General features: G+C 35.8%; 1 protein-coding gene across 1 annotated transcript in view; it reads right to left on the reverse strand.

The window, feature by feature from the left end:
- Positions 1 to 399: 399 nt before the first annotated feature.
- Positions 400 to 12,045, reverse strand: part of il12rb2 (interleukin 12 receptor, beta 2a) — a 54,019-nt gene continuing 42,373 nt past the window's right edge. Inside the window, exons 13-16 of the mRNA XM_039735517.1 lie at positions 7,980 to 8,120; positions 6,503 to 6,593; positions 2,884 to 2,983; positions 400 to 887 (exon numbers count right to left, since the gene is read on the reverse strand). Of these exons, the coding sequence (XP_039591451.1) occupies positions 414 to 887; positions 2,884 to 2,983; positions 6,503 to 6,593; positions 7,980 to 8,120 (806 nt within the window). The 3' untranslated portion in view covers positions 400 to 413. The remainder of the gene's footprint in view (positions 888 to 2,883; positions 2,984 to 6,502; positions 6,594 to 7,979; positions 8,121 to 12,045) is intronic.

Raw genomic sequence — 12,045 nt, forward strand, 5'->3', positions numbered from 1 at the left:
CGGTAAAAAGTCAGTTTATTTATTAGAGAGAAAGAAACGATATTCACTCATGGGCAGTTACACGTTGTGTTGTCTAATTACTCGCTGTAATGTAAAAGAGTTAGTTATATTATGCACATGTAACAATTATCATGAAAATAACAATCTGTTTAAATTGTACATCCGCTTCCTCATACGTGAGCGGCAGAGCCGCGAAGTGGCCAGTGCGTAGCGCCTGCACAGGGGTTGGCAAGCGAAGCGAGCAGGGGGAAGAGCCCCCTAGTGTGTGTGTATATATATATATATATATATATATATATATATATATATATATATATATATATACACATATATATACATACACAATATATATATATATATATATACAGTATATATGTAGGTATATTTTTCCACAGCCTCATAAATGGTGAAGTTCAGTCTAAAAAGGAGTTACAGTCAATTTTCACTGCGTCTAAGGTGAGTTTTCCACCAAACAAAATGAGAGGTTCACTAAATGGACTGCAGGGGAAAGGTGAAAATGAATCCTCCATAAATTCACTGCTTTCCTCTTGAGATGATTCCATATGTAGCAGATTTGATGGTATGTAATCCACAGTCATGTCCACATCACAGAAATCTGGGGCACAGCTGCTGATTTCGGTCTCTTGTGACATGTTTCGAATATATGGACTAGGTAACTGGTGTTTATATATTATCAGATCCTCTGGCCTACAAGTTGGTAACAGATCCAGCCTTACGTTACCTTCATCATTAGCTGTATTTTCATGAGTAGAATCCCACATTGGTTCATTATTCTCTAAAACCTCTTCAATTTCAAATGTTTCCGGTTCTTCCAAGCTTGACAGCGAGTCATTTTTTTGTGGGCTGTGAACAAACTTCTTTTGATCCTGATTGAAATAAAAGGCATCACATATATATTACTATTTTGATCTTTTTACATTAACGTATTTGGCTGACATCTTTATCCGAGGCAACTTAATAACATTTATGATACATTTGTCTCCATTTTTTAGTTTTCCAGTTGGACACAGGCAGGTCAAGTGCCTTGCTCATGATCGCACAGTGACAGTAGCAGCATATAAACCCACAAACTCAGCATTTGATGTCCAAAACCTTAACCACAACACTGCCTGCCTTTATACGTTAATAAACAAATGTGAACAAGTCAAAAACTAAAGGCAATCTGTAGGTTTTTAACAATACAAGATGAAACTTTACGCAAAGTGATTATAGTTACTTCCCCATCAGCCAAATCTAGTAAAGCATTGCCAGTTCCTTGCACTCAGAATGCTTTGTATATTTGAGCTGTAATTGTGATCAGTTTTCTCCTGTGCCAAAGGGATCAAGCCTTTTCAGATTTACAAAGGAATGTTATTTAAAAAAAGTTAATGAATGGACAAAGGAGAATTATTCAAAGAAAGATAATTAAAAATAGACGAAAACTGTTATAACTGTCAGAAAAAAAGAACAGAGTTTCACAAAGAAAATTTAAATTGGCAATTGTTTCATCTCAAATTAATAATGATCAATGGCAACCTTTGTAAAAAGTATGTGTACAAGTTAGTTTTTGTGTTACTTTTGCAAATTAGTGTGGTGCTCTAACAACAAGAGACTACTTGATGAATGCATTGCAGTCAGACATTCTCTTGGAGATGACGTGAGTAAAAAGATCAGGACACACAATGAGATAAAAGGTGGTGTTGTGTGGTTTGGTGTGCTGGTGAAGGCTTTGGACCTCAGACCTTGAGGTGGTGGGTTCAAATTCTGCTATTAATGCTGTGTAACCCTGAGCAAGTCATTTGACCTGCTGTGCTCCAATTAGAAAGACAAAAGAATTGGAACTCATTGCATCATGAATGGTGTAAGCCTCCTTGGTTAAAGGCATCAGCCCAATACCGTATATACTTGCGGATAAGTCGGAACTTGATTTTACCGTATAAATTCTGGTATTTTATAATGCTGGTCGTATAAGTCGAATGTGCAAAACTCACCCTATTGGTCCAAGAGATTACGATATGCTAACGCCCACCTGAGAGAGTAACCAGGGAGCACACAGTCTTTTTTGTCTATGTGGGTACAGCAATGCGCTGAATCTGTGTGTGCTCTTAACCTCTCTGTGCCTACGTAAACCACTTGGTAATACCCAAACTATTCCAAAGCAACGTTTGCACCGATTTGTGTTTTTTTTTTTTATCTCACACCCTAATATACCTTTAACATAAGAGCATCCCTTATCTACGATGGAGTGTTCGATCAGAAGAAAATATGAAGCTGGTTTTAAATTAAACGTCATTGAAGTAGCAAAGGAAATTGTTAACTGCACTGCTGCAACAAAATTCAAAGCGTCTGAGAAACTGATGAGAGAGATTGGAGGAGGCAAGAAGATATATATATATATATATATATAAAAAGGTGTCGCATTTTTAAACGGGCGTATAAATCGGGGTCTGATTTTATGATTGATTTTACGTATTTCAAGACACGACTTATACGCAAGTATATACGGTAAATGAATGTAGAAATAAAAGGATTGCAAGTCTTACATGACTAATTTTGTTGGTTTGACTGTAACTAGATTAAATTCCAAATATAACACATTAGAATGTACCTTTCGTTCAGTTAAGTTTGTTTGCGACTACAAGATATAAATTATCAATTTATTAATGGTAACTGAAAAGAATTTAAATGAAGGATGCACAAGAGTTTGTAAAGATCTTCTGTTCTTATTGTAGTTCAGCTAAGGCAAAGTATATTTATTTCAACAGGTTTCCAGAATTAATTATCATTAAAAAAGCAGTGTAAACAGAAGTAAAACATCTTTCAATCATCAGCTGGTGAAATCTAAATGTGTTTCTACAAATAGAGAATCCACCGTGCTCTTACCTGGTTGGAAGAAAATTCCTGTGCCCACTTGCAGTTGGCAGGATCAGGCACATGGTAAGTAAACCACTGAGGCAGCAACACAGAACACCATCTCATTACCCTAAAAAGGAACAGAGTCAACAGCCTTTATGCACTCATCCCTTTGATCTTTACGTTACAATATTCATTGTATTGTTGAAAAACTGATCTTCTTTTCTAGGATTATTAAAATAAAACAAACATATATACAATTTTTTAAAGCCAATTTTTATTAAAAGGTTGTTATATATTCCAATTATTTATTTAATTTTGCATAGTGCCCTCCAAACTGACTGCTCTGTATTAATTTATGAAGACAGTTAAAATAAAAAAACAAATACTATTTGATGACATCATTAAAACATTGATTACAAAAAAAAAAAAAGACCAAATACTGTATGTGGCAGAACACATAAAATTCTCAAAAGCCAACAATCTAGTCTTGAGGGTGCTTCAGCTAATCTATGCTGCATTTGCTGTATGGCAGGAAAGAAAATGCTGACACAGCATTAGTTTCTAGGTATGAAAAATAGTTTGTTAACCCTTTGGAAATTTCCAGATTATTGGATGAATATCCATCCATCCACTTTCTAACCCGCTGAATCCGAATACAGGGTCACGGGGGTCTGCCAATCCCAGCCAACACAGGGCACAAGGCAGGAACCAATCCAGGGCAGGGTGCCAACCCACCGTAGTTATTGGATGAATAGCAAGATGAAAATAAGTCAATCAGTGTTATTGGCAGCATTACTGACAGCTGAGATATGAAAACATTTTTTTAGCTTGAGATGCTGAGGTGCTTGCTCTCTGCCTGACGCACACATATTTTAATATTTAAAATGTGGTCATGTTCTGTCTGAATATTGCAATTTAGCTAAAGTAAACTATTTTGCCGGCATTTGTGTTGATACAGGAGGTACAGGTGCAGTCACAGGACATCTTATTTAATGTCACTTGTCAGAACACTAATACGCAATACAAGCAGTTGTGTGCAAGACGTTCTCAGTAAAATGTCTGTATATGTTACTAAAATGGCAAATTAATCACAACTAAAATGTAGTTTGAACAGATTTTTAAGAATAAGTCAAACATGTAAATTGGCGCCGATATATGTGAAACATGTAAAGTGACCTTCCCGGGGTCAAATAGCAAGTTGGGAGGGGAGGACTTATGAGTGGTCCTCTGAAGTAAATACAAATGCCCTAAGCCAGTATAGCATACGGCCTGCTCAGTTTTGTTGGGGTTGTAAATTTCTGATGGACTGTCATCCCATTCTGAAAAGGGTATTTCTGTGGCTGAAAGAAGGAATAGTGTAATTAAGTATCGCATACCCAGACTCTGGAATGTTCTACATCAAGGGTGTCAAACTCCGGTCCTCGAGGGCCGCAGTAGCTGCAGGTTTTCATTCTAACCATCTTCTTCATTAGTGGCCAGTTTTTGCTGCTACTTAACTTCTTTTGCCTTAGTTTTAATTAACGTGATTCAGGCCCCTTACTTGTTTCTTTTTCCTGAATTAGCAGCCAAACAATAAGACACAAAACGAGCTGACATATGACCAGCTCACCTCACACAATATCTGAAAATAAAGAAAGGTGAAGGTCTCAGTAAGGTTGATCTCTTGGGTCACCAAACCATTTTGATGGTGTTCTTAGAAAAAACAGAAACTCAACAGTTTTGGAAATGTTTGCTGTGGCAGGACGAGAGCAGCAACAAACCATGGAATTAAATAACGGGTTTAATTAACAGCAAGAATTGGCTTCTCGTTAAGAAACCGGTTTGAAGCCCCAGCTGGTCATCTGTTGGCTCGTTTCATGTCTTTATTTCTGTTTGGCTATTATTTAATGAAGAAACAAATCAATTCAGAGGACTAAACCCTTATAAACCGGTCCATTAAAATGAAGGGAAAAGGAGTTAATTAGCAGTGAAAACTGCTCACTGATTAGGAAAAGGGTTAGAATGAAAACCTGCAGCCACTGCGGCCCTCCAGGCCTGGAGTTCGACACCCCTGCTCTACACAGAAGTTCCATTGATCTCTCCATGTATGAAATCAGGGGTTAAGACTCGTTAATATAGCACAGCATTAATGCTCAGGTCATTTCACACTCTTACGTTACTTTTGATTTTTCTTGATTTGATATTACTTGGCCTTTCCATTTTTCTCCCTTCTTGGTGTCTGTGGTTTCAGTGGAAGTGTTGTTTACATTTGAGGCTTTTTCTATGGAAAATTAATATTTAAATTGTACTAAAGAGTAAAAAAGGTGTCCTTCCTTAGTTATTGTATCATTCCACAGACATTCCACTAGATGGCAGCACCACAACATTTGAGGTAGTTGACAAAATATTACAATTCTCTCTGTAGTCGGACTCAGTACAATTGGGAGGGAGGTCATACAAATTTAATCAAATGCATAGCTATGCACATTTGTTTATTTTTTCTATTAAAAATCTACATAGGGTACTGAAAAAAACAAGTTACCATTCACATGAGAAATGAGCAATAGTACAGTCTGTTGATGTTAGATTAGTCTCAGGCTCATAGCTCTCTCTATGGCAGAGAATCAGTCTCCACTGCAAGGGCCAGTCGATGTTGATCACAATACATTATCGAAGAACAGTGTAAAAGGTTTGTATTATTTACTTGTACATTAACTTTGCTAGCAAGCATCATGGTTTCTCCATTTTGTTCCATTCACCACCCTATGCATAGTAAAGTAGGGCCATTACTTTGCTTATATACATACAGAGCTGACATAGCTTAACTACTGTAATTCACTACTATATAGTGTGAAGACTATTTGTCACATTTTTAGCACAAGCTCTAGTTAGTTATAAATACAAAATATGCAACATGACCTACAGGAATCAACCTCTAAAAACATTTAAACGTTTTTATTGTTGGAACGTTTTTAGGCAAGGCACAAAATCAATAAAAAAAATGCTGAATATAGAGAAGATTAAAGGAGCTCATGAGAAGACTGTATATTGAGCTGGTGAGACTGCATCAGGAGTTCTGCACAACATTAACAAAATGATATCGGCACTGGAAGCCAAGGGCTCCCTGGACTATAAAGGGTTTGTCCTACGTAACTGCACTATGTTCATGTACCATGGAAATGCATAACTCAAAAGCTGTGTTTTAAATCATGCATGCTTGACCCATTTTACTGTAACTTTTGCACAAGTTGCACAGATACAGGAATTTTAAAAATATTTATGCTGCAACTGGAAAACTAAGATTTCACAATAAAAACATCATGTTTTACTATACTGAAAATAAAAAAGCTAGCGGAAACATTGGTTGCAATATGCAGTATCCTAGCCTACCTGAACAGATAAAGAAGACATCTCTTTGTGCTCCTTAAGTCGCTTGTTTTGAACTTCTTCAATCCTCTCTTACATTATCATGTGAAAGGTTTAGATATTTGTTTCCTTACAGTTTCTCACCAGTTAGTATATCCTGATGGAGTGCTGGCCAGTTATAGTTAGAGCGCTGAACATAACTTTCTGCTGATTGCTACGTGTTGTCTTTTAAATTGCCTTGTTTTGTTTTAAAAGCAGTTTTTCGGTATACTTGTGTTATAGCAAGATGGAACCGTCTTACCTTTGTCTGTCTAGTATTGTAGAACATACACAGAGCAGCAAACACACAATGACAATCCCAGAGGCCTGCATGATCAACTGGTCATATGTTTCTGAAAGACAAATACATGATCCGTTTTAATTGTATTTATAACATTGGTATCCATAAATGCAATGTCTTCCAAAACTAAAAACAGATGCTTAACAGATGTGTTTCCCCAGCATGACCTAGAAATCCCATATATGTGAAGTCAAATATTCTACTACAAACTGAGATATAATATCAGTTACACTTTAAACCAGTTCACTAGTTACTGTAAGTCATAACACAACTTCAATCCACGTGTAATAAAAAGACTAAATGTTCACAGTGATAGTTTGAGTGTATCACATATATACAACAATGTAGACCAAAGAATATTTAATGCACAAGCTGAATTCTGAGCAAAAAGAGCACAAACACGTCTATATTTATCATAATTCATCTTAATATTTCTGTGTTCGTATATTTTCACTGAAGCTGATTTGACACAACAATCTGACCATTTTCTAATCTACTCAAAACATTTTAAATTTACAGAACACTGGAACATACTGGTATAAGACAAGCCAAAATGTGAATAGTACTGTTGTCTCACAGACCCATTGTCCTGGGTTCAAATCTTCTTGCACTCACCTTTTTGCTTAATTTTGTTGTCAGTAATGTGCGTTTTTGACCAGCTAATAATTTATTGCTTCTAGTAATGAGAATCCTCCTTGTCTATTGTCTTGGCTGATTGTCCCAAGATATTTCGAGCATTTTTGAGCTAACTAAACTGCTTTGTGTTAAATTCTTAAAAATCCTGACAAAATTAAAATTTGTTAAAACTATACTTGGATATTGAGTAACAATTTGCAATGTCTTTGCACTCTAAGAATAATAAAGCAGAGGAATCCTGATTATTCTCGTCAAATATATTATAGAGAAGTAAAACTGAAGTTTAACACAAGAAAGTGGAGACACCCATTCACTTTATTATTTAAATTCTGATTTGTGGTACATGATTTAGAAGATCTGGATAAATTAAAATTATATTCACCTTTTTTAAACAGTTGTAACAATAAGAGACCACAGTCATCAAATCAAGAACCTTTTGGTTAAGACGCCATGCCCCCAAGCCATCACACCACAGTAACATCTGGAGCTAATTCCAGACATCCAGAGCCCATCCCAGTTATATTTCATGTAAGACCGATACCAGGCCGGACAGGACTCCAGTAGATCACAGGGGACAGTTGGATGTACCGATCTGGGGATGCCACTCAACCTAACAAGCATGTGAAAGGAAACTTGTGGAGGGCAGCTGGGCTGACTACTGTGCTACCATTTGCCTGCACAGTACTACTGAATATTAAATACAATGTGTTCATTTATCCAGCAAATTTGAATTGAGACAGATAATTCTGAAATACTGTAAACTATTACTATTTAATTCTTCTTTCATAATTGGACAACATACCTTCCTTATTTAAGAAAATAGTTTTCTTCTCGCTACTTTGTCCCTCGGCAGATCCCATAGAAGCAGTCATCCAAACCTGGTAATGTAAACCTTGTTCCAAGTCTTTAACAATGAATTCATTCTTTGAACTGTTTATCGAACCTGAAACAAAAATAAATCAAATCTGGTATAATGTTCTTTTACTAAATCACTGCAAAATTCTTGAATCAGTGCAACTACTAAAGAATATCAAGTAGACTGAATTTATTGACAGTTTAACTTGGGACGTCTGTGAATAAATAAAAGGTAGAAATTGCTATAGTTGAATTTGAACTAAAGCCTTGTTTAGTACATTTAACGATTTATCTTTTGTCCCTTTAGTCACTATGGCAGTCAGCATGAAACAGTAGCACCATTTTGACTAAAGTGTAATTCATGGATCAGTACAGACAAGAGACTTCAATTTCAAAAGGTAGACACTGACATCTGGCTCACCATTTTCCCCAAACTATACACTTGTGATCTATAAGCTTGTTAATGCTGGAATGAAAGTGCTTGTCACGTACATTTCCATTGTTTGAAATATTAAAATTTGTAACCTGGCACTGCAGTTAAAATGCTTTCCTAAAGTAAGAGTATATTATATTGAATCTAAATTGAACCACCAAGTCACAAATGAAGTCTACACTAATTTGTTTTAAATTGCAGACGGTATATGGTCCTGTCGTAACTTTTCCTCTTTGTTTTACCCTTTTACCTTGTTAAAAGTGTTCAGAAGTTGCTTTATGCTACTAGTTCAAATTAAAACTGCACTCAGTTTGTGTAGATTATACCTAGAGGTTTAAATTGAAGCAGCAACGCTGACCAGTGTGTCCATTTTAATAATCTGCTGCATATACTGTATAAGCTTTACATGCAAAGTAAATTTTTCACATCAAAGCATTTTAAAATATTTCCTTCTTCTTAACATCCACTGTTTAGTAAAGAGGTTCTGGTTGTTTTAAATTGTTTTAAGTTACAAATCTGATATGTTTTCTTACTTAAAATGACTTAGGGGTCTCACCTCCTGCTTTTATTTCTTTCAGTAAGTTGCAAACTGCAGGCTAAGCATGTGAACTCTGATTTTTACTGAACAGGTTTTAACACTTTCAAAGACTGAGACTGAATGCTGTTTATCAACTAAAAAAAATGAACACGTTCCTGACATCTCACAAATAAACTGCTTTAGCAAAAAATCACAAGTCTGGAAAAAAAATAAACCCAGAAGTTTAGTTAGTGGGTGATGATTTTGCAAATAGAACGATTGTCAGGACTTGAACAGTATCAGTAACCTGCAGGAGGCGCTGTGATGATCAAAGTCACTTCTTATTGTCTCACTTTCACAATATCCAATCCCGACATTCTCGTCTTTGGAAATGTAACTGAAAACCTCAAGTGCTTTATGAAATATGCAAGATATAAAAATGTAATTTTTTAACTTAAATCAAGTATAATTGACTTAAGCAATGTTTACTGTCAGGTTGTTCAAATGGTTCTTTTTCACCTAATGGTAAATTTATCAAGGATGATATCTCGAATTACACAATAATGTATTACCATGACCCTATAAATATAGTTATTCATTTTCTACACTGGTCTTCCATGAGAATCAATTTTAAAAACCTTCCTTTTTAAATATACTGTAAAGTGGTCAGTGGTTTAATTTTTTTTTTTAACTTACAAAGGCTTACTAACATCTACACTCCAGAGGACACATTACAATCACAAGATGTAGTGTTTTCTCAGAATTTCAAGGATAACTTCCTTCCTCCTTATAAATATACTTGTTTCGTATATATAAAAAACACTAACTTTCAATAGAGGACTTTTCCTTTTCCTTTATGGTTCATTTATGTATTAATTTTCTGAATCTGCATATTGAAATTAAGGGTGGTGAGAGTCTTTCATGGAAGCATATTGAGCAAGGCAGGAACCGACCTAGATGGGGTGCCAGTCTTATGCAAGGCACACTCGCACACCTACACTAACATACAGGGCAAATTTAAAGTTCACACTCAGTCTAACAGGCTACTGTACTATTGTTTGTGGTTTAATTAAGAATACCTGTAGCACAAATTTTTCCATTGAAGCACATAATATCACTCAGGGAATAACAGTTTATATGGACTGCACTGAGCAAATATCTTATAGTTCTTGAGTTAAGAAAAAAAGTAGCAATCCATGCTGTTTTAACCATTACTCAATGTGTGCGTTATTACAGGCAGAAGTCTGTTTTTTCTGACAAAGTCAATAAATGGTAGAAATGCAGTGCACATAGCTAGTGAAAATATTTATGAAATAGAAGTCAAGCCTGAGATGTTTTTGTAGGCACAGAGGAAAAGTAAGCCATGGAAACAATCAAAATCAAGTGCCCTTTGTTAGCAAATATGTATAAAAGACTGCAATTACCATTTGAAACAAAAAATATGTCCCATTTTATATGAAGTACAGTATCCTACACTGCTCGGTTTCCATTTCATTACTGTAATTCACCTTTTTAAAAGAGTTTCATGGAGTTATAAAAAAATTTTATTTTTTTTTAAATTAATTTCAGTCTGTTCTATGAAGGCGTGTAATGTAAATGTACAGTTATAATACAATATTATTGCACAGATAACTAATACAGAAAGAATTAGATTTTTATTAAGCTGATGACTTGACATGCAGCTAACCGAACCTCTCAGAGTGCAAGGCTTTCTGAAAGGAGCTCCTACAAGTAATTGGAGGTTAAATAATATTCTGGTTCCTATGAATAAAGCATGGTAACATTTAATTTGCTTATTTACACGAGAACAGTTTGCACTGAAAATCAGGTTTCTCATTTAATTAGCTATTTGCAGATCCACAGTGCATGTATGAAATTATTATGCAGAAAAAAACAACATTTTCCCCAATTCAATTGCCTCTTCATTTTTCTGTCTTATGAACATTTTCATTCCAGCACAGTGCCTTGTGCTTTTGGCTACTAATGATGATAGCTTGTCATTGTGCTACCTAAAAAATAATGGATGCTAAAGCCCAATTATACAACAGACACAACAGCAAACATATGTTAAACAACTGTAATGGAATTACACTTTAATTGGGGAGGCACTGTTCAAAAAAATTAGAAAAAGCAGGACAAAAGCAAAAGGGGAGCAGACACAGTTCCAATTCCATTATTATATTTGCAGATGACACTACTACCATAGTCTATCAATGTCATCATACAAATCAGACTGTACACCTGTACACACTTAATTAGTTATGACATTAATTATGACAGGTACTAAGCCTTTACAACCAACATTCTCTTCTTGGTACCTAGTAATGGTGCATAGCATCCCTACTTTGAACAAGAACGGTCTTCTGACATTGGAGTGCACACGAGGCATTAACTTTACTAGTTGCGCACCCACCATGAAACCTTCTACCAAAATTATAACAACAGCCTACACCGTAGCACGTTGGAAAACATCCATGGCGGTGCAAATCATGTCAAACCTGTTTAGAGGGAAGCTTTGCTTTCTCTGCGGCCAACTAGCCTTAGTGATGTAGTTGGCATTATAATTTACTTAACATTTTCAATGTCTTTTCTGAATGTTAGCTTGTGTTGTAGCTTTATTGGATTCATTTTTCTAAACGGTTTCATGGTACAGGGTGTATTCCAGCAGCACTGGGCGCAGGCCATGAACCAAACCTGAATAGGGTCCCAGTCACTGCCAAACATATTTACAGTAATCCCTCCTCGATCGTGGGGGTTGCGTTCCAGAACCCCCCGCGATAGACGAAAATCCGCAAAGTAGAAACCATATGTTTGTGTAGTTATTTTTATATATTTTAAGCCCTTATAAACTCTCCCACACTGTTAACATTATTAGAGCCCTCTAGACATGAAATAACACCCTTAAGTCAAAAGTTTAAGCTGTGCTCCATGACAAGACAGAGATGACAGTTCTTTCTCACAATTAAAAGAATGCAAATAGATCTTCTTCTCTTCAGGAGCAGAGAATTTCAGAGGGAGAGAGAGAGCGCTCGCTAAGAAAAGCAAACAATCAAAAAATCAATA

This window comes from Polypterus senegalus, chromosome 14 (assembly GCF_016835505.1).
Source record: "Polypterus senegalus isolate Bchr_013 chromosome 14, ASM1683550v1, whole genome shotgun sequence".
NCBI lineage: Eukaryota > Metazoa > Chordata > Cladistia > Polypteriformes > Polypteridae > Polypterus > Polypterus senegalus.